The sequence below is a fragment of the Takifugu flavidus genome, chromosome 1 (assembly GCF_003711565.1).
Source record: "Takifugu flavidus isolate HTHZ2018 chromosome 1, ASM371156v2, whole genome shotgun sequence".
Classification (NCBI taxonomy): Eukaryota; Metazoa; Chordata; class Actinopteri; order Tetraodontiformes; family Tetraodontidae; genus Takifugu; species Takifugu flavidus.
Window position 1 is genome coordinate 21,183,787 of NC_079520.1, and position 21,550 is coordinate 21,205,336.

A 21,550-nucleotide genomic window follows, 5' to 3' on the forward strand; every position below is an offset into this window, starting at 1 on the left:
CACTTAATAACGCTAACTTTTGTTATCATGCATTAAGAGGTGCTTGGTTTACTTTGAAAATCCCACAGTAATTTTCAAATGTGAATGTGATATCTTTTCGTGTCTTAGCAAAACCTGCAGCTCTTCAGAGCCGAGCATGACTCAGAGGAGTGGAAGGCCTACGTAGAGTATATTGATGATATGGTCATCGATGGACTCTTCAACAGCATTGAGTGCTCACTTCGGTTCTTCCTGAATAATACTGGTAAGGTGCTGATGATGAGAATATTCAGCTTTAGATTACGATCCCTGCAAAGGTTACAGTTGTCCTCAGTATGTCTGAAGACACTCCCCTACACCCATCATCTCCAAACCTCCACAATTCTAAATCCTTCTGCTCCTTCTCACATTGTCATCCAACACATTTCTAAATTAAAGGGAATCATCTCAACGGCACTAATTTATTGGCTTTATAGGAGGCTCAGATAAATATTAGTTTACTGCATTTTATTTTATCTGTCATGTTGTGGTCTTGAATTTACATCATCTTGAGTTAAAACACATTTTACCACAATTGGGAGTCAAGAATACCTACAATGTAACAGAATTTTTCTGCAGCTTCTGTGCAAATTTACTCAATAAACTAAGGGCATGATTTAATAAGATGTCCGACTGACAAACTCTCTTAAGAATATGTTGCTGGAATTACAAAAAACAAAAATGAAACAGTCTGCAGCTCTAGATCACAGGCTATTTGCACAGGCTATTTGCAAGCAGTGTTCATTAAGGTCCATGTGCTCCAGCAGAACAAAATCAAAATCACTCGGGCCATTTCTACACAGACCGAACAGCTGGTTAATAAATGTATACAGTCTGATTACTTTTGGGAAGCTTAAAACAGTTTTATCTACCTGCCCATTCTTAGTATCTTTGTATTTAACACACCTGAGAGCAAACCTCCAGCTCCAAGATGAGCTGGTTACTGACATGGATGAGAAAAATCTGCCTTTGGTGTTTGCCTTCATTGTTTCTGTGTCTCCTGTTGAAAATATGATTGTGCAACAAGATATTCTCATGTTCCCTTCCAATGTACTATATTTAAATGCAATCACAACACCCGCAAATACTTCAATCAATCCAACTGCATATGCATATTTCTTATTTGCATTTTGTCATCCCAGTATTTTGCTCACCTGGGCAGAAATGCCCTATATTCCATATTCATTAGGGCCAAGATGCTAAATGGACAGTAGGTGCTGTTTTGCAGTACACACAAACATTTAGTAAATCAGGCCCTCTATTCTGCTTGTAAAGACCTTTGAACAATTTCAAATCTTCTTGGATGATGAACAAACTAATAATAAAGGTGAGATATGAAAAGCTACATACACATCCCAAATCATAAGTAGAGTGTCACATGTCCTTAACTTAGCCCCTTAACATCCTTTCTGTGCCAGTGCTGGGTTGGACAGCTTGTCAACAACATGTCTTCAGGGGATTGATATTCTGATCTCCTATTTTGGCTGGAGACAGGAAATAAATATTGACATACTCGCTAGCAGGAGTCTTGACAAGCTGTTTATATGAACAGGGATGTGGTTTAAGACAGGCAGGCTTGTTGCCAGGCAGTGTTGTCCTCTATCTCTCTACATGTCCTTTAATTTCAATTTTCTCAGATTTCCCCTCCATCCCTTTGTTTGTGCAGTCAGTCTTTAATGATTAAAAATGCTCTGTAGTGAGTGCAGTAGACAGTAGACATTGGATTAAGAATGACTCTGTATCAACATTAGCAATCTTTTTCTTGTCTTTTTTTATTGTTTTCAATGTGGGATTTGATATGTTTTTGAACACATCATGTTTTTGAAAATGACATTTCAAAAAACGAGTGTTTTTGAAACTTAAATTTAGTGTCAATATTAAAGCATCATTCTGAGAGTATGTTGAACATCACATAGTTAAGCAGTCATTTTTTTTTCTCTTATTGAAATTGCGGGGGAGGGACAGAAATCTATAATGTCACGTGAGAAAGGTACTGAGTGATTCATGCAAGCCCTAACTCCTTTGCTTTTTTCTAACCTCCCATGCATCTGATCTATGCAATTACCTTGTGAATAAATAGAATTCACCTTTTTATGTTAATAAGCTTGATGCCTCTTATGCAACCAAGAGGCTAAAAGGAACAGCTCCTGTCTTCCTGTAGCTCTCAACGGACATATTGGAAAATTAGAAAAATGAAAATCTAAAAGAAAATAAAAGTGTTGCCGCTTTAGCAGCTTTTGTGACTGGAGCAGGAAAGTAAAAACAGGTTTGCAAATTGTACAGTCATGGTCTGGATACAGTATGTTAGTAAAATTTAATTTCTTTTCTTCATGCATGAAAGGATTCATGCATTTATGCAGGATTTAATTTGGTTTTGGTGAAAAAACTGTCGGCTACATCTAAATATTAATTTTCTTTCATCTAGATCAGAGACCATTTGTGGCACCTCTGTTTGAGGCTCAGCTGGATCTCAAGGTTCCTCATCTGGTCTTTACACCACCTCTGGACTTTGGAGCAGGAGACAGTTTCTTCGAGCTTGTGGAGACACTCATCAATGACGTCTTCAGAATTTCTTCCCTTGTACCACGTGTCGCCCAGCACAGCACTTTCCCTCACTATCAGGTGATTTTTGCTTATTGTTTATATTTTCATGTAGCCCTGGGTAAAACCAGGCATGTTAAAAAACAAAGACATCAGTTAAAATAAATAAAGGAATAAATAGCAGTTAGGGCTAAAAAGAAACAGTTCATGATAAATAAGTTAGTAATTAAAAGGCCACTTCAGATTAAAAGTATGACGGAGTGATTTAGCGGTAGGGGGTGAGTTCTGTGTAGTATATGTGTTTTCCAAGATGTATATTGCATGTTTGATGCGTTGTCTGTGAATGTATATGTTATAATGTCCCGGGGAAACAGAAGAAATAGACAAGTGGAACAAAATGTATTTTATGTTGAAAAGCTAATGCACAGGTGTGAGGGAGGTGAGCGGGACAGCGGGAAAAAAAGAGGAGAGTCGGAGAAAGGAGAGAGAGAGGAGCGCGAAAAAAAAACCGAAGAAGGTTGATCAAGTGTGATAGAAGTTCGTCATTATAGCCATTCTAGTCATTCTAGTGTTCGACCAGAACTCTTTTTGAAGACTGAGTGGTGACTTTCAAGTAAGTGTTGAGTGGAGAACTCGATACGACAAACGGACGAAGAGGACAGTGCACGTAGCTGCTGAATAAGTGGCTGCTAACTCTGAACTTGGCTAACGAGCTAGCGGCTAGCAACCTGGTGGAGCCGAGCAGAGGTGGATCGTCGTCCGCGGTGGAGTGATCTGAGTCCGGAGTTTCTTACCTTCCTTTGGATCCTCCCTTCCCCTGTTTCAGCAGTTATTCTTCTCACCCGAGGTAACACCTGAGGCACAGCTACACTTTTGTTTTGGCCTGTAAGGTGAAGTAGCCAGTCGTTGGAGCCTACCACGTACCCGAGTTGCAACCAGGCCTGCTACGATAACTTAAGTATTGCCGGCTATTTTATTTTATTGGGGCCCCCACAGTAACGGTTTATTGTGCATATTTTGAATATGTGAATGAAGCCTGTTTACAAATGTTAATGTTCTTGAATCTATTTGTTGGGTAAATCTTTTTTATTTTTTATTTCCCACTGAAACAGTGTTGGTCTTTGAATTCCTTGGTTTAAGTTCATTGCAGAAACCTTATTCATTATTTCATATTTTAGAAAGAGCTCAGGTTAGCCACCTCTCAAATAGTAAAATACACTAGAGGCGCTACATAAAATGGAGGCACCGCTGGGATTTTTGTAATTTTACTGTGTTATTCTACTGTGGGTTTGGTTTTTGTATGTGTTCAAGGAAAATTAGCATTTTTTAAGTAAATTGTGCTAACTAAAGTTAAAATGGGAACTCAAGCTGAGTTAGTATCAGAGCTAAAGGGATGGTGCCGTGGAGAGACATTAGATGAGGCTCATGTGGTCATGATTATCACTCAAGAAGATGTATCCACGGACACCATTGAAGAGACGATGCACTCAGTGAAGTGTTTGGGACGTGTGCGCGTCAGAGGTCGAATTTTCAACCTGCAACACAACAAGTACCATGTTTTATGTGAATGGAAGGAAGAGGTGAAAGGTGACATAGTTCCCCCTGAAGTGTTTCCTACTCAGGGTGGGGGGCCATGGCCCGTTATTACCACAGATCCAAAAGCACCTGTGTTTGGGCGGTCACCAGCTGAAGCTCAGCCCGTGGAAAACCTCAGCACATTGTTCCCTGCAGAAGACGCTGCAGCCAAGTCAACCGAGGCTATACTGCGAGCAGTGAGTGATTTGCTGGACAAAACATCCAAGTCATCCAGTGAACATGGAAGCTATCGCCGCCTACGGGTTTTCTCTGCCATATCTCCCACCCCAGCTGGAGAAGAACAGTTTGATCACTGGCTGGGTCAAGCACGGCTCATAGTGGAAGAGTGCGACTGCTCACTAAAAGAAAAGAGGCGGAGAATGATGGAAAGTCTTAGAGGTCCTGCTCTTGACATTGTAAAATCTGCACGAGCCAGCGATCCTGATGTGAGCCCTGAGGACTGTTTGGAGGCACTTGAACACACATTTGGGACCGCAGAATCAGGGGAAGAGTTATATTTTGCTTTTCGTTTGTTGCAGCAACAATCAGGAGAGAAGCTCTCTGATTTCCTTAGACGGCTAGAGCAGTCGTTGGGTAGGGTCGTGCAGAGAGGTGGTATTTCCCCTGGTTATGCAGATAGAGCAAGGCTTGAGCAGTTGTTACGCGGGGCTGTAGCTTCTGATCTCATACTGGTCAATCTTCGTCTGAGAGAGAGGAAAGAAAAGCCACCAACCTTCCTCCAGCTGTTAAAAGAAATACGCACCGAAGAGGAGTACAAGGCCTCAAGAAAGCAGCTTGCGCCTGTTGTGCATGGTGCGAACAAACAAAATGTTGAGGCAAAGCAAGTTGAAATTCAAAATTTGAGGTCTGAAATCAAAGAACTCAAGTCATTAGTTGCTGCTGTTGTTTCCAAAACAGCTCAAGAAGTGCCAGCTAGCCACGAGAAAGCTTTGCCAAACTCCACAACCAGTGATTGCAGTTCTGATAGTGAAGTAGCAGCTTTAAAAAAAACAGTTAAAGCATCTACAGCAGAAATTCAATAATAAAGTGGCTGAACCTCGAACCTCTGTTTCAGCCATTAACGCCTTGAAGCCAGTTGCCGGCTCTCCACAAAGATCCTTTAAAATCCCAGATGAACATTTCTGCTATTGATGTGGAGAAAATGGACATTATGCGGGTAGGTGCCGGAACCCAGAAAACCAGGCTAAAGTTATCAAGAGACTTATTCAGGCTTTGAAGTTGTCAAAAACTGATAAGTCATCAACTGATGCCACAGTTAGTAGGGTTAACACTTCAGTGGAGGAAAGCGCTGCTGACATGTCAGACCAAGCAGGTTTTCCTGATGGATTGGTGGGTCCACCTAGCCTGGTGCCATTGAAAGTTAATGGGCAACCCTGCACTGCTCTGTTAGATAGCAGCTCACAAGTGACAATCATATTTGAGCCCTGGTATCAGAAACACCTATCGGATATCCCTATTCAGCCGGTGTCCGGTCTTTCACTGTGGGGTTTGAGTGAGTCTGGAGTTGGCTACCCCTACCGTGGATATGTGGTGGTTGATTTAGAGTATCCAGCAGAGGTGCTGGGGACAAGCCAGGCTGTCACTGTCCTTGCACTCATTTGCCCTAGCCCAAGGACATCGGACGAGGCATCTGTGGTGGTGGGCACCAATGCTAGCCATGTCAGATGCTTGGTGAACCAATGCATTGTGGAAGGTATTGATGTCACAAAAACACTTGGGTTTTGAGTTAATGTCAGCCTGCCCTCAAGGGGACGGTTTTTCCTGCAAGTGATGATGAGGCTGGCCGGGTCAGGTGGATGGGTCCAGGCACTTTGATCTTATCCCCTGATGGTGACACTCAGATGCTTTGTAAAGTGGAGTTGAACAAACCTGTTGAACAAGAAATACTGATGGTAGGTTCAGCCCCAACAGCTGCCTTACCTGCTGACGTTTTTCTCCTTCCCATGGTTATGCCCAGCGGGGCATTGGATGTCAACAGCCTGAGAGTACTAGTCAAGAATGAGTCCTCCAGAGAAACATCCATACCTGAGGGGGCAGTGATTGGTGGTATGTATTACGTTGATTCTGTCACTACCATTCCCCCCAAAGAGGCTGCCCACTCAGAATTTGATGAGAGTGTTGTTAACTTTGGAGATTCTCCCATTTCCGAACAATGGAAAGACAGACTACGAAAGAAACCGGCTCAAAAGTCTCATGTGTTCTCCATGCAGGAGTGGGACATGGGTTTGGCCAAAGGTGTGGAGCACAAAATCCGGCTCACTGATTCATGGCCTTTCCGTCAACGATCCCGCCGACTGGCCCCTGCGGACATCGAAGATGTTCGAAAGCATTTACAAGAGTTGCTTCAAGCAGGGATCATAACTGAGTCACGAAGCCCCTATGCCTCCCCAATAGTTGGAGTCTGAAAAAAGACTGGCGCTATTAGGATGTGCATAGATTACCGGCTGTTGAATAGTCGAACCGTACCTGACCAATATACAACACCTTGCATTGAGGATGCACTGAATGCCCTCACAGGGAGTCAGTGGTTCTCTGTTTTGGATTTGCGTTCAGGCTATTACCAGATAGCTATGTCCGAAGAGGACAAAGAAAAAAGGGTTAGGGTTAGGGTTTTACCAGTTTGACCGCATGCCGCAGGGCATTACGGGAGCTCCAGCAACCTTTCAGAGGTTGATGGAAAAAGCGGTAGGGGACATGAACCTCTTGCAAGTGTTGGTGTACCTTGACGACCTGATTGTGTTTGGAAGGACGCTCGAGGAACACGAAGAGAGACTGCTCAAGGTCTTGGATCGCCTTGGAGAAGTTGGGTTGAAGCTTTCGGTGGATAAGTGTCAGATCTGCTTGCCAAGGGTCAAGTACCTAGGGCATATTGTGTCTGCCAAAGGTGTTGCTCCCGATCCAGACAAGATTGAGGCTGTTACCTCCTGGCCTAAGCCAACAAACCTGAAGACGCTACAGTCTTTCCTTGGCTTTTGCGGCTACTACCGCAGATTTATACAGAACTATTCTGCCATTGTTAGGCCGCTGACTGAACTCACCAAGGGCTATGCTCCACCTCAAAAAAGAATCAAGCGTGCCCCCGATGTAGACAAAGTCTACCTAAAAGAATCAGAGCCCTTTGGAGATAGGTGGGACAAATCTTGCACAGATGCATTCCACCAGATCATCCACTGTTTGACCCACGCCCCTGTCCTGGCATTCGCTGATCCACAAATGCCATACATCCTCCCTGTGGATGCGAGCTTGAAGGGTCTCGGTGCTGTATTAAACCAAGAATCCCCTGAAGGTCTGAGACCAGTTGCGTTTGCGAGTCGTAAACTGAGTTCTGCAGAGACAAATTATCCCATTCATCAGTTGGAATTTTTGTCGTTGAAGTGGGCAGTGGTTGACAAATTCCATGACTACCTTTACGGGGCAAGATTTACTGTGTGTACTGATAACAATCCGTTAACGTACGTTTTGAGCACAGCCAAGCTCAATGCAGTCGGCCATCGCTGGCTAGCTGCTCTATCGACATATGAGTTTGACGTTCAATATCGCCCTGGCCGCCATAACATTGATGCTGACCTGTTGTCACAAAACATGCTAGGTGCGGATGGTGATGGTTGGGTGACTATACCTCCGTCTGGGGTTAAGACAATCTGTCAGAAAGTCTGCGTCCCAGAGACTGACCGCCATACACCTGTTTATGTTGCCCAACTTGGCGCATCTTCCCACTGTGTTCCTGATGTTTATGCTTGTCCAACACACATGGAGTTAAAGTCACTTGAACTCCTGAGTAAGGCGAGCCTCAGGAGTGCTCAAGAGAAAGATGAGGTCACTGGACCTGCCATCAAGGCTCTTAAAACCGGATGCTGGCCAAGTGAAGCAAACCTAAGCCCAGAGGTGACAAGGTTGAAGCGAGAGGCTAGAAAGCTTTCCATGAAAGATGGACTGCTGTACCGTTACAGTAAAAGATCCTCTGGAGAGACAGTCGGTCAGATGGTTCTGCCAAAGGAGTTCCGGGAGATGGTCATGAGGGCCATGCATGACGACCTCGGGCATCTTGGGCAGGAGAGAACAGTTGACCTGCTCCGTAGTAGATTCTTTTGGCCGAGAATGTTTTTAGATGTGGAGGAGTATATTAAAAATTGCGGAGAGTGTGTCACTCACAAGACGCCAGTACAAAGAGCTGCTCCATTGTACCAGATCATTAGCCATGGGCCTATGGATCTAGTGTGCATGGACTTTCTTTCCATGGAGCCTGACTTGAAAGGGATAAGCAATGTGTTGGTCGTCATGGACCATTTTACAAGGTACGCGCAGGCCTTTCCAACAAGAAGCCAGAAGGCGCCAGTGGTGCCCAAGGTCCTAATGGAAAAATACTTTGTGCACTATGGTCTGCCCTCAAGGATCCATTCGGATCAAGGTAGGGATTTTGAGAGCACATTGATCCGAGAATTATTGACATTGATGGGGATACGGAAGTCGCGAACCACATCATACCATCCTCAGGGAGACCCTCAGCCGGAGCGTTTCAATCGAACGCTACTCTCTATGCTGGGTACGCTGGGCAGAGAGAAGAAACGTTCATGGAGTCAACATGTGCCTTATTTGGTCCATGCATATAATAGCACAAAGTGTGATGCCACAGGGTACTCACCATACCACCTGATGTTCGGATGAGAAGCGAGGCTTCCTGTAGATGTATGCTTTGGGACGTCCCCAGATGGCACTGAGACTGCATGCCACACCCGCTATGTCGCAAAATTGAAGGAAGACTTGAAGCAGGCCTTCAAGTTAGCTTCCGAGGCCGCAGACAAGAGACATCAGAGAAACCGGAGGTTGTATGACCGCAGAGTTACATTTCGGACACTTGACATTGGTGACAGAGTTCTGCTCCGGAACTTGGGCCTCAGAGGTATGCACAAGCTGAGAGTAAGTGGAACCCTGCCCCCTATGTTGTCGTCGGAAAAATGCCAAACCTACCTGTGTTCAAGGTCAAGAGGGAGGATGGAAGACCAGGCTCAAAGACCATCCACAGGGATCACCTTCTGCCAATTGGTCAACATGTGAGAGTACCATCCACTGATCAGGTTGAAGATCCCCCTGCTAGGCCTAAAACCAGAGCAGTCACTCGTAGGGAAAGTCAAAGAGATGCAAGACCTGAGACTCAGGAGTATCAGGAGTTTTCTGATTCGTCCTCTGACATGGAGTATTATATAACCCATTCTGCCAATCGGAAGGACTTTGTCCCGAGAGTGACAATAACCCCAAAGTCAGTAGTGGACACGGAACCTGATCCTGAAACAGAACTGGACGATGACACAGAAAAGGAGAAGGACATTGAACCTGAACCTGTCAATGACAACATGTCTGACCTTGAAGAGGATGACCAGGAACCTGACCTCGAACCTGAGTGTGAGAGGAATGAAGAGGGTGAACGAGGAATAACATTGGAAGAGACAAGCGAAACTGGATCGGAGTCTGACCAAGAAGAGGACCAGAACAGAAGAGTGGTAATCAGACCTGAGCCTAGACTTAGACCAAAGAGAACGGCTTAGCCAACTATTAGACTTACCTATGACGAGCCTGGTCAATCAAGAGATCAGCCATTGACTATTGTGCACAGAGGAATAGTCATTAAAATAGGAAAACACAAGTCAGACTGAGTTGTTACACTCTTAAGTCTCCTTAGTTACGTTTATTAGTGTCTGATGAGGACACTCAGACATAAGGGGGAGAGTGTAGCCCTGGGTAAAACCAGGCATGTTAAAAAACAAAGACATCAGTTAAAATAAATAAAGGAATAAATAGCAGTTAGGGCTAAAAAGAAACAGTTCATGATAAATAAGTTAGTAATTAAAAGGCCACTTCAGATTAAAAGTATGACGGAGTGATTTAGCGGTAGGGGGTGAGTTCTGTGAAGTATATGTGTTTTCCAAGATGTATATTGCATGTTTGATGCGTTGTCTGTGAATGTATATGTTATAATGTCCCGGGGAAACAGAAGAAATAGACAAGTGGAACAAAATGTATTTTATGTTGAAAAGCTAATGCACAGGTGTGAGGGAGGTGAGCGGGACAGCGGGAAAAAAAGAGGAGAGTCGGAGAAAGGAGAGAGAGAGGAGCGCGAAAAAAAAATGAAGAAGGTTGATCAAGTGTGATAGAAGTTCGTCATTATAGCCACTCTAGTCATTCTAGTGTTCGACCAGAACTCTTTTTGAAGACTGAGTGGTGACTTTCAAGTAAGTGTTGAGTGGAGAACTCGATATGACAAACGGAGGAAGAGGACAGTGCACGTAGCTGCTGAATAAGTGGCTGCTAACTCTGAACTTGGCTAACGAGCTAGCGGCTAGCAACCTGGTGGAGCCGAGCAGAGGTGGATCGTCGTCCGCGGTGGAGTGATCTGAGTCCGGAGTTTCTTACCTTCCTTTGGATCCTCCCTTCCCCTGTTTCAGCAGTTATTCTTCTCACCCGAGGTAACACCTGAGGCACAGCTACACTTTTGTTTTGGCCTGTAAGGAGAAGTAGCCAGTCGTTGGAGCCTACCACGTACCCGAGTTGCAACCAGGCCTGCTACGATAACTTAAGTATTGCCGGCTATTTTATTTTATTGGGGGCCCCACAGTAACGGTTTATTGTGCATATTTTGAATATGTGAATGAAGCCTGTTTACAAATGTTAATGTTCTTGAATCTATTTGTTGGGTAAATCTTTTTTATTTTTTATTTCCCACTGAAACAGTGTTGGTCTTTGAATTCCTTGGTTTAAGTTCATTGCAGAAACCTTATTCATTATTTCATATTTTAGAAAGAGCTCAGGTTAGCCACCTCTCAAATAGTAAAATACACTAGAGAGGCGCTACATTCAGTTTTCCAAAATGTAACTTGTCCCATCAACATGCAACATGTGCACACAGGCCGACATGGAGGACATGGCAGATCTTGCTGACATGCGTCAGCTCCTCATGGGGCGTGTAAAAGATGCCATGGCATCATGCTGCCAGTTTCGAAACTTCCTGGAGTGCTATAGCTACCTGTATGTGGATGACAGGAAGGAGTTTATGCGGGATTTTCTGCTAAATGGTCACGTCAGCCAAGAGATGGATGATTTCAGTCATGATTGTATGTCTGAAAGTCTGCCAACTCTGGACAAATTCAAGGAGCAGGTGGATCAGTGAGTATTTGTTTTTCTTGACAGCTACAGTATGTCCCTTTTGAGATGGCACCCACAAGGGCAAAGGCAGGACATCCCTGAATGAGTTGCTGGCTCATAGCAGTGCCTTGCTCAAGGATACCTCAGCAGTGCTCTGAAAGTGTCCTGGCACCTGCTACCAGTATACCCTTCAAGTTTTGTCTGCCTTGGGCTTGATCCCAGAACCCTCCACTTCTCATCCCAGGCCCCTACAGACTGAGCTACCACTGCTCGCAGAATATAAAGGCATGTTTGTCCTTTTTGAAAACTGTTAATGTTACCCTGCAGCTATGAGAAAATCTATGATGAGGTCCAGGGCCTGGAGCCTATCCATATTGTCTTGGGATGGCTGAGGGTAGATGGTCACGCTGTGAAGATTGCTCTGCTCAACATCATCAAGAAATGGAGCTTCATGTTCAAACAGCACCTTATTAACCATGTAACTAAAAGGTAAATGACCATATTTTGACTTGAATGGAGCTCTTGCTTGACTTTTTTGGAGATAAATACAGTATTGGTTTTACCAGTCCTAATTAACATACCATTTTAGGATTGTAAAAAACAGCAGTTGATATCACACGATCTAAAAAAAAAAAGGGTTGCACACAATTAAGAGTTGAAAACATAACATTCTCCAATGTGTGGTGTATTTGACAACGATGTTGATGGATTTATATTCCATTCTTGTTCATAGTGTCAAGACTTAACACACATCATATGGGTTAACTGCAATATTTCTCCAACCACCCCTATGTTGCAAACAGAGCTCACACACACACACACACACACACACACACACACACACACACACACACATATATTTAAAAATAGTAAAACAGTTGGCGGTAGGTCTATACACATGCAGAGCCAAAATTTAATTAAATGGAAAAAATCTATTCAGAATGCATGAGCATTTATATGATAAGTCAGAAATATTTGATAAGGGACCTCATATTAGAGTGGGAATGCATTCAGACAGCACCACAAATTTAATTTGTTTGTTTTTTTGGGACAAATTCAATCCTTTTGTGGCTGATGTGAATGTGGCCAGTCTCTTCTTGAATTTGAGATCCCTGTATTTTACAGTCTTTCAGACCTGGAGAAGTTTATCATCGTGGTAGAGGCTGGCCTGAGCCAGACAGTGGAGGAAGGAAATTATACTAGTCTGGTAGAGGTCATGGGTCACCTGCTGGCTGTTAAGGAAAGACAAAATGCCACAGACACCATGTTTGAGCCCCTGCACCACACCATTGCCCTGTTAAAGGTGTACGAACAGGAACTGCCTGATGTTGTCTATAAGCAGTTAGAGGTAAACTGCCGTTCATCCACATCACATTCTTTTCCCCAGCCCATTTTCTCTCAGCTGAGACAGACTCATTACTTTTTCTTTGTGTCTTACAATTGCCCATCTTCTCTCTATTCTCCTGCTCACTCCTGTCTGCTTCACGTTTCCCTCTCTCCATTCATCTCCCTATCTCTACATCTAACTTTCTATCTGACTGTCACTCCACAGGAGTTGCCAGAGAGATGGAACAGTGTGCGGAAGCAGGCCGCAGTAGTCAAACAGAAGGTGGCACCGCTGCAGGCGACTGAAGTGGTCAGTCTGCGCCGAAAGTGCACTGCGTTCGATGTTGAACAGTGTACCTTCAGGGTGAATTTTCGCAACCACGGACCCTTCAGGTATAAATGATCTTCTAGGGAATTCTACACGAACACTTCTAATGTATAGCTTCAGAGCTGTATATAAATATTTATTTTAAATCTAACAGATTCCCATTAAAGGCAATACCAATAATAATCTTTACACAGCTTGAACATTCAATATTTACAGTGATTTCTCTTGAAATATAAACATAATGCCTGGCAAAAAAAAAACAAAACTCACCACCAAAAAAAAGTCACACACTGTAATATTTGGTTGGACTGTAGCGGTCACTTGTATATCATAATTCACCATCATTGTTCATATCTGTTCCATTGCCATAGTCCTGTTGAGCATTTTGCTATGTATGAGTTCCTCATTCGCTTGCGCTATTTGCCGACAACTAAGTCAGGTAATTTGGCACGGCCCCTTTAACGGACCGTGGGAGTTGAGGGGCGGGGGTGCGTGTTTTTCCCGCTCTGATTTGATTTTTTCTACTACTTGTTGTGGCTTCAATAAAAGGCACACACGATTGTGTGTCAATGGTAATCTAAGTTGTATTGCCTTTACTTTGCAAACGCAACAGGACCACCTTTAGCTTTGACTACGGCAAGCAGTCAAGATAGCATTGTTTGGATATGCATCTGAAATGTCATAAGATTTACTTCTGTCTAGTTTTGCTTTAGTTTTCACCAAGATCTTGTATTGATGATACAAAGTCTTCTCTAGCAAATCCCAAAGATTCTCAAGGTTGAGGTCTCGACTGCGGTGGCCAATCCATGTGTGAAAATGATGTCTCATGCTCCCTGAACCACTCTTTCCTAATTTCAGTCCTGTTCTAGCTTTGTCATCTTGGAATATACCCATGCTGTTAGTGAAGAAAAGAATGGGTGCAGCTTCATTTGTCTCTCTTCTTACCCTGATCCGCCCATACTCTGGAGTAGGACAAATCTGGACTCATCAGACCACTTGACTTTCCACTGCTGGAGTCCCATCTTTATGTTCTAAAGCAAATTGAAGGCTGTCCTTGATTAGTTTGAATAATTAGTGGCTTTCTTAAGGCTATGTTAGGTTCAAACTGTTCATATACTTATTATCACTCCTTTGCAGAACCCTGTGACCTACTTTAGCTGATGTTCTATCACCTCGGGATAGCAGGGGACAACCTGAACATCCTGTGACACTCCATCCCTCATTTCCTTATATGTTCCTTTTTTTATACTGTATATCATGCTTTGTTTTATCATGTGACACTTACGCTTTATCATCTGACATTTACACTTATGCTTATTGTAATCTTACATGTTCGTGTGCTAGTATAAGAATAAACCTCACCAGGGCCCACACTTGTAGCTCACACTGCAGACGTGTGGTTGCCCTTGCAGCAAGTAAACTGAAGCTTCCGTCTCATTCCTCTGATGGCAACAGCACGGGAAGAAAACTGATCACTTTCTCCCCAACAGGCTACACAGCTGCTCATTCCCAATCTCTTGAGTTCCCTTTGCATTATGTGTTTGTCTCTTACTTTAGTTCTGTTACCACTGTTGTTTTTCTATGATTTGAAGTGATTGTCATTCACGATCATTCTGGATTTTTTTCCAACCGCATTTCTTCCTTGGAGTGGATGGTTCTCCACTATCCTTCTCAAAATATCTTTTCCACGACCACAAGATGTGTTTTTCGACATGGTTGTTTAAGAAGTAAGAAGCTACTCTTCGCATCAGTTGGGGTTAAATAACTTGTTGTCAGCTGAAAGATTATCACCCATGCAGGAATTTTCCAAAGAGGCTCTTACCTATTTGCTTCGTTAAATCCAAGTTTGTTTGTTTTTGCCATGCAGTGTATTCTATATTGGAATCTTGAATACAGTGAAACAGATGTACGGTTCTATTTTCTTCTACATTTTTCTTTCAAACCATAGAATTGTTACATTTTCTCATTCTGTTGTGAGTAGTTTAGTGAGAAGGTTTGTCTTGTTGCACTTACATCTGACAAGTCTAATTGAATCTTATCATAATGATAATTAATTCATAGTTATATTATAGATGCTTCATCATAATGTCTAATTGTCAGATTAGTTATGTTTGTAATTGGTGATTATTTTCCCATTAATGCGACTGAAGTCGCTTTTAATTGAAATTGCATGCATTTGGAGCTGGAGACTGGTCTTGTTATGTTGAAGCCAAGTCAGCTTTGGCATTTACTGCAGCTCTTTATTACCTCAACACAGTCTGGTGTGTGTGTGTGTGTGTGTGTGTGTTGTGTGTGTGTGTGTGTGTGTGTGTGTCTGTTGTCTGTGTGTGTTGTGTCTGTCTGTGTGTGTCTGTCTGTCTGTCTGTCTGTCTGTCGTCTGTCTGTCTGTCTGTGTCTGTCTGTCTGTCTGTCTGTGTGTGTGTGGTGTGTGTGTGTGTGTGTGTGTGTGTGTGTGTGTGTGTGATGCTGATGTTTTGGCCCAGATTTGACAGCAAGAACCCCCACCAGATGTTGGATGAGTTCCACCAACAAATCCAGGAGAGGGAGGCAGTGATGGCTTCACTGGTGGAGTCTGCCAGCCTGTTCGAGGTCACTGTCTCCGAGTACAAACAGCTTCAGCAATGCAGGTAAAGTTTAAATCTAGGAGAGAGAAGATACAAAATGGTGCTCTACTTGAAACTGGGGAGCCTTTATATGAGGCATTGAGTTCCAAGTTATGGTGCTGCTTTCATTCATTTTTTGGTGACTTTGTCCTTGGCAAAGGCATGATGTGGTCCTGCTAAAGGAACTCTGGGACATGATCACCATGGTGGAATCCAGCATAGCTGCATGGAGCACAACTCCCTGGAGGGAGATTAATGTGGAGGACATGGAGCTGCAGTGCAAACAGTTTGCTAAAGACATAAAGGTTCTGGATAAAGAGGTGAGTGAAGAGAGAAGTAATCTATATAATTAGACTGACTATTTGCATTTGACAATACTGTGGCTACAGACATGATTGCTGGAATCCTCATTTTAAAAGTGGTTTGTCATGAAAAAAATCAGCAAGCCCCTCTTTCATACTTTTTAACTTCACCATGGAGTTTCAGGCTCTAGGAATTCTGAGAGGTGCCAAATTAAATATCAACAATACTAAAAAACTGAAATGTCTGTGGAAAAAGTCTTTATACTTATTCCTGGCCTGTTTCTATGTCAGGTCAGAGCATGGGAAGCTTTTACTGGTTTGGACAGTAAAGTAAGGAACCTTCTCACATCCCTGCGGGCCATAACTGAGCTCCAAAATCCGGCCATACGAGACCGACACTGGCATCAGCTAATGGCTGCTACTGGTGTTCACTTCACAATGGATAAGGTTTCTGCTTTATTCCTGATATATTGTATGTATACATGCAATACACTTGTAGTCCCTGTGTCCAGAGTCAGTAGTCTTGCTGAACATTTTTAACGTTCCTTAACAATGACATAAATCCAACAAGTATGAAAAAAAAAATCAATAGTGGGAATGGAATCATTCTGGGCAAAATCATGTTCCATGTCTCCACAAGGAACTGCTGCTTTTGCATGCTTAGTTAGATAAATTATTCAGCAGCTGTTGCAGGGATCATATTCTTACACAATCACAGGATAGCGCTTTAATTTAATAAACTGATTGGACAAACAGGTAGTTCGACAAACTGTTTCTATTCCATAATTTTGGATTCATTCTGCTTTAGTTATTTCTTCTCTGAACATTCCTTCTATAACTGGATAAGAAATGTATTCTCTGAAAAAGATAATTGGCAGGAATGAGCTGATTTTCACCTGTTTGTGATACGCTTTAGAAAATTAATAGACCATTGTGTGTGGAGAACTAGAATTCTTTAAAATTCCAAAGTATGGCAGCTTATGTGAAATCAGGATTGCAAACTAGGCCACGGTCTTTATCAATGTCACTATGTTGTATTTCTGTGACCCAGTCACTATGTGTTTTGATTTTAATGGCTGGTTTTGACCACCTCATACTTGCCTTAAGCTAAAACCTGTAATCACACTCAATGTTCTATAGTTAAATGCTTCTAATAATATCAGAAAAATTGCAGGGCCAAATTTTTATTTTATTTTTTATGCAGGAGATTTCCCTGGCTGACCTTCTGCAGCTGAACCTTCACTGCTTTGAAGAAGACGTGAAGGGGATTGTGGACAAGGCTGTAAAAGAGATGGGGATGGAGAAAGTCCTCTCTGAGCTCAACTCAACATGGAGAGGTAAAGGAGTCTGGCAGGAAGTCATGGAAACCTTTTTCATTGGCCAATTGAAAGCCAACATCCATATTAGTATAACATTTCATCATTAGTAATCTGCTCGTTGTGAAAATAATTCAGTTTACTATATATTTAAAATAAAATATGGGGACTCAACAACTTTAAACTTTCCCTTCTGCTTTTTTACATTCTGGCGGCATCAATAATGACTCCTGGTATTGATTTCACACAGGGAGGCAGTTTCAGTACGAGCTGCACCACCGGACGCAGGTGCCACTGCTGTGCATGGATGAGGAGCTGATGGAGATACTGGAGGATAACCAGGTGCAGCTGCAGAACCTCATATCATCCAAATATGTGGCCCACTTCCTGGATGAGGTGTCTTCATGGCAGAACAGGCTATCTGTGGTCGACACTGTCATTTCCATCTGGTTCGAGGTGCAGCGTACATGGACCCACCTGGAAAGCATTTTTATTGGCTCCGAGGACATCTGCTCCCAGATGCCTGAGGTGATGCACTGAATTGATCGCGCACAGCTGATTACAACTGTGTGGGTGTTGTGACGTTACCGCGTGTCAACACTAGGCAATTAAAAATGTTCCTGCTTATTTATGGGAAGATTTTGATCAATATGAAAGACTGTTTTAACCATTGTTAAATTATCTTCTCATTTTTGGAACTGGTCAAAACTCAGTTTCAGAGGTTATTTAAACAGTCTTTATTCCTACTGTAATGTTATGGCTGTATGTAAACTTACATGTCTCTTATTCAACCCGTTTACCCCCTTTCTGTCTCTTTCTGGAAACGTAACACTTTGACGCGAATTTCTGCTAAAATAATTTGCAGGACACCAAACGCTTCGAAGGGATTGATGCTGATTTCAAAGTGCTCGCATATGCTGCTTATCAGACCCCCAATGTGGTGGAATCCACCATTACACCTGGTCTGTTTAGTAAACTGGAAGGCATCCAGAGCAGGTGAGCCATTATCAGCCATCATCATTTTCAAAGAGTTTGTATGATTCGCACAAATTTCCTATACCTTGTATTCTTCTGCAGGCTATCTCTGTGTGAAAAAGCTCTGAGAGAATATCTGGACACCAAGCGTCTGGCTTTCCCCAGGTTTTACTTTGTCTCTTCCGCTGATCTCTTGGACATCCTTTCTAATGGAACCAACCCACAGCAGGTGGCTATGCTAATTTATACTGGGCATTAATAGCTTAAATATGTTTGTTTAGTAATTGAAAATATGTTACAGATTTGTTTTTTCAGCTACTTGATTGTACAATTTGTCCACTTATTAGTGAAGCTCTGATTCTGCAGAATTCCCATCGTCCACTCAGGGGGGCTGTCTCTCACAGTTTTGCAATTCTCCCAGCTCCATCATAAGGATGCTTTCCTATGCATCGCCTCACTGAATGGAATCACTGTTATGCACAACTTGCCACTAAATCTCTTTAAGAGGAAGTTAGCAGGGTTTTGCAAAATGTGGGTTCTATCCTTCTGAAAAAGAGTAATTAAACATTATTTGTTTGCACAGTGTATCCCCAGCCCCCTCACGTTAAAAGTGCCCGTTTGTTTTCACAGGTCCAGAAACATTTGTCAAAGCTATTTGACAACATAGCTGAGATGCGATTTGAGACAGACGAAGAGGGGAATCCTTCCAAGACTGGTCTGGGGATGTACAGCAAAGAGGAAGAGTATGTTCCATTTAGCCATTGCTGTGAATGCACCGGACAGGTAAGTGAGCTTGTGATCTTTAAGGGGCATATTCACTTCTTTAGAGTACAGATTGGGCTCGTAGTGACCCCAATTGTAGGTCAACTATAAAAAAAAAAAAAAAGATCTTAATTTAAATGGTTCTAAAAGGATTTGTAAATTAAATCCTAGCAACCTAATTAATTAATATCAATAGTTTGATTGTGTAATGTCTCACATAATTGAACTTGCTGTAAATATTTAGCGTAGGGACACATTCAATGCAAAAATGACACATGCCTTGTGTCTAAACGAATCTGACAGCTATATAAGGCAATTCTCAATAATTTTCACCGTCCAATAATCATATCAACAAATTAAATTGAAATTCTGTTACCGCCCAGGATTTTGAAAATCTAAGTCTACAAATTCATTCATTTTCCATTATATTCCATAATATTAGCCAGACTCCTTTTTTTACTTTTACCCTTATTAATAACCTCATTAGCGTCTGTTGATAAGGGAACCCATTCATGCTCATATCTATATAGTCCATCCGTCTGTCCGTCCATCCATCCATCCATCCATCCATCCATCCATCCATCCATCCATCCATCCATCCATCCATCCTCTACCGCTTATCCGGGGTTGGGTCGCGGGGGCAGCAGCCTAAGCAGAGAGGCCCAGACTTCCCTCTCCCCAGCTACTTCTTCCAGCTTGTCCGGGGGGATCCCCAGGCGTTCCCACACCAGTCGAGAGACATAGTCTCTCCATCGTGTCCTGGGTCTTCCCGGGGGCCTCCTACTGGAGGGACATGCCCTGAACACCTCACCAAGGAGGCGTCCAGGGGGCATCCTAACTAGATGCCCAAGCCACCTCATCTGGCTCCTCTCAACGCGTAGGAGCAGCGGCTCCACTCCAAGCTCCTCCCGGATGGCAGAGCTTCTCATCCTATCTCTAAGGAAGAGCCCAGCCACCCTATGGAGGAAGCTCATTTCGGCCGCTTGTACCCGTGATCTTGTTCTTTCGTTCATTACCCAAAGCTCGTGAGGGTAGAAACGACGATCGACCGGTAAATCGAGAGCTTCGCCTTTTGGCTCAGCTCTCTCTTCACCACAACGTACCGGTGCAGAGTCCGCATTACTGCCGACGCCACACCGATCCGCCTGTCGATCTCCTGCTCTATTCTTCCCTCACACGTGAACAAGACCCCGAGGTACTTGAACTCCTCCACTTGGGGCAGGATCTCCTCCTTGACCCGGAGAAGGCACTCCACCTTTTTCCGGTTGAGAACCATGGCCTCAGATTTGGAGGTGCTGATTTTCATCCCAGCCGCTTCACACGCGGCGGTGAACCAATCCAGTGATCGTTGGAGGTCACGGGCCGATGATGCCAACAGGACCACATCATCTGCAAAAAGCAGAGACCCGATCTTGAGGTCACCAAACCGGACCCCCTCAACACCATGACTGCACCTAGAAATTCTGTCCATAAAGGTTATGAACAGAATCGGTGACAAAGGGCAGCCCTGGCGAAGACCAACCCTCACTGGAAATGAGTTCGACTTACTGCCAGCAATGCGGACCAAACTCTGACACTGATCATACAGGGAGTGGACGGCCTGTATCAGGGGGCCCGACACCCCATACTCTCGGAGGACCCCCTGAGGGACACGGTCGAATGCCTTCTCCAAGTCCACAAAACACATATGGACTGATTGGGCAAATTCCCAACCTCGAAGACCCTGCTGAGGTTGTAGAGCTGGTCCACCGTTCCACGCCCAGGACGAAAACCACATTGCTCCTCCTGAATCCGAGGTTCGACTATCTGGTGGACCCTCCTCTCTAGTACCCCTGAATAGACCTTACCAGGGAGGCTGAGGAGTGTGTCCCCCTATAGTTGGAACACACCCTCCGGTCCCCCTTCTTAAAAAGAGGGACTACCACCCCAGTCTGCCAATCCAGCGGCACCGCCCCGATGTCCTTGCGATGTTGCAGAGTCAAGTCAACCACAACAGCCCTACAACATCCAGAGCCTTAAGAAACTCTGGGTGAATCTCATCCACCCCCGGGGCCTTGCCACCGAGGACTTTTTTGACTACCTTGGCAACTTCAGCCCCGGAGATCCAAGAGCCTGTCCCCAGGTCCCCATGCCCTTCTCCCTCACTGGAAGGCGCGTTGGTGGAATTACGGAGGTCTTTGAAGTATTCCTTCCACCGATCCACAACATTCCGAATTGGGGTCAGCAGCATACCATCGCCACTATACACAGTGTTGACAGTGCACTGCTTCCCCTTCCTCAGACGACGGATGGTGGTCCAGAACCTTTTTAGAAGCCGTCCGGAACCTTTTTGAAGCCTTCCAGAACCTTTTCGAAGCCGTCCGGAAGTCGTTCTCGATGGCCTCACCGAACTTTTCCCATGCCCGGGTCTTTGCCTCGGCAACCGGCGTAGCTGCACTCCGCTTGGCCTGCCGGTAGCTATCTGCTGCCTCAGGAGTCCCACAAGCCAGTAAGGCCCGATACGACTCCTTCTTCAGCCTGACGGCATATCTCACCGCTGGTGGACATCAGCGGGTTCAGGCATTGCCACCACGACAAGCACCAACCACCTTGCGGCCACAGCACCGGTCAGCCGCCTCAACAATGGAGGCACGGAACATGGTCCAC

At 44.0% G+C, this 21,550-nt stretch overlaps 2 protein-coding genes across 7 annotated transcripts in view; both read left to right on the forward strand.

Annotated features, from left to right (window-relative positions):
• Window positions 1-21,550, forward strand: part of LOC130538166 (dynein axonemal heavy chain 9-like) — a 152,975-nt gene that overhangs the window by 13,496 nt on the left and 117,929 nt on the right. For all 6 annotated transcript variants that reach the window (XM_057055548.1, XM_057055538.1, XM_057055563.1 and 3 more), the window contains exons 16-29: window positions 109-244; window positions 2,444-2,640; window positions 11,057-11,313; window positions 11,620-11,781; window positions 12,418-12,640; window positions 12,845-13,011; window positions 15,430-15,573; window positions 15,710-15,869; window positions 16,143-16,298; window positions 17,056-17,188; window positions 17,418-17,695; window positions 18,033-18,163; window positions 18,245-18,371; window positions 18,773-18,925. In XM_057055548.1, the coding sequence (XP_056911528.1) occupies window positions 109-244; window positions 2,444-2,640; window positions 11,057-11,313; window positions 11,620-11,781; window positions 12,418-12,640; window positions 12,845-13,011; window positions 15,430-15,573; window positions 15,710-15,869; window positions 16,143-16,298; window positions 17,056-17,188; window positions 17,418-17,695; window positions 18,033-18,163; window positions 18,245-18,371; window positions 18,773-18,925 (2,424 nt within the window). The remainder of the gene's footprint in view (window positions 1-108; window positions 245-2,443; window positions 2,641-11,056; window positions 11,314-11,619; window positions 11,782-12,417; window positions 12,641-12,844; window positions 13,012-15,429; window positions 15,574-15,709; window positions 15,870-16,142; window positions 16,299-17,055; window positions 17,189-17,417; window positions 17,696-18,032; window positions 18,164-18,244; window positions 18,372-18,772; window positions 18,926-21,550) is intronic.
• On the forward strand, window positions 2,675-5,283 carry LOC130538888 (paraneoplastic antigen Ma2 homolog). The gene has a single exon (XM_057056863.1). The coding sequence runs from the start codon at window positions 3,915-3,917 to the stop codon at window positions 5,175-5,177; it is 1,263 nt and encodes a 420-aa protein (XP_056912843.1). The 5' UTR covers window positions 2,675-3,914; the 3' UTR covers window positions 5,178-5,283.

Excerpts from the sequence above, each read along its gene's own strand:
- LOC130538888 (XM_057056863.1), top strand. The coding sequence starts at position 3,915 with ATGGGAACTCAAGCTGAGTTAGTATCAGAGCTAAAGGGATGGTGCCGT.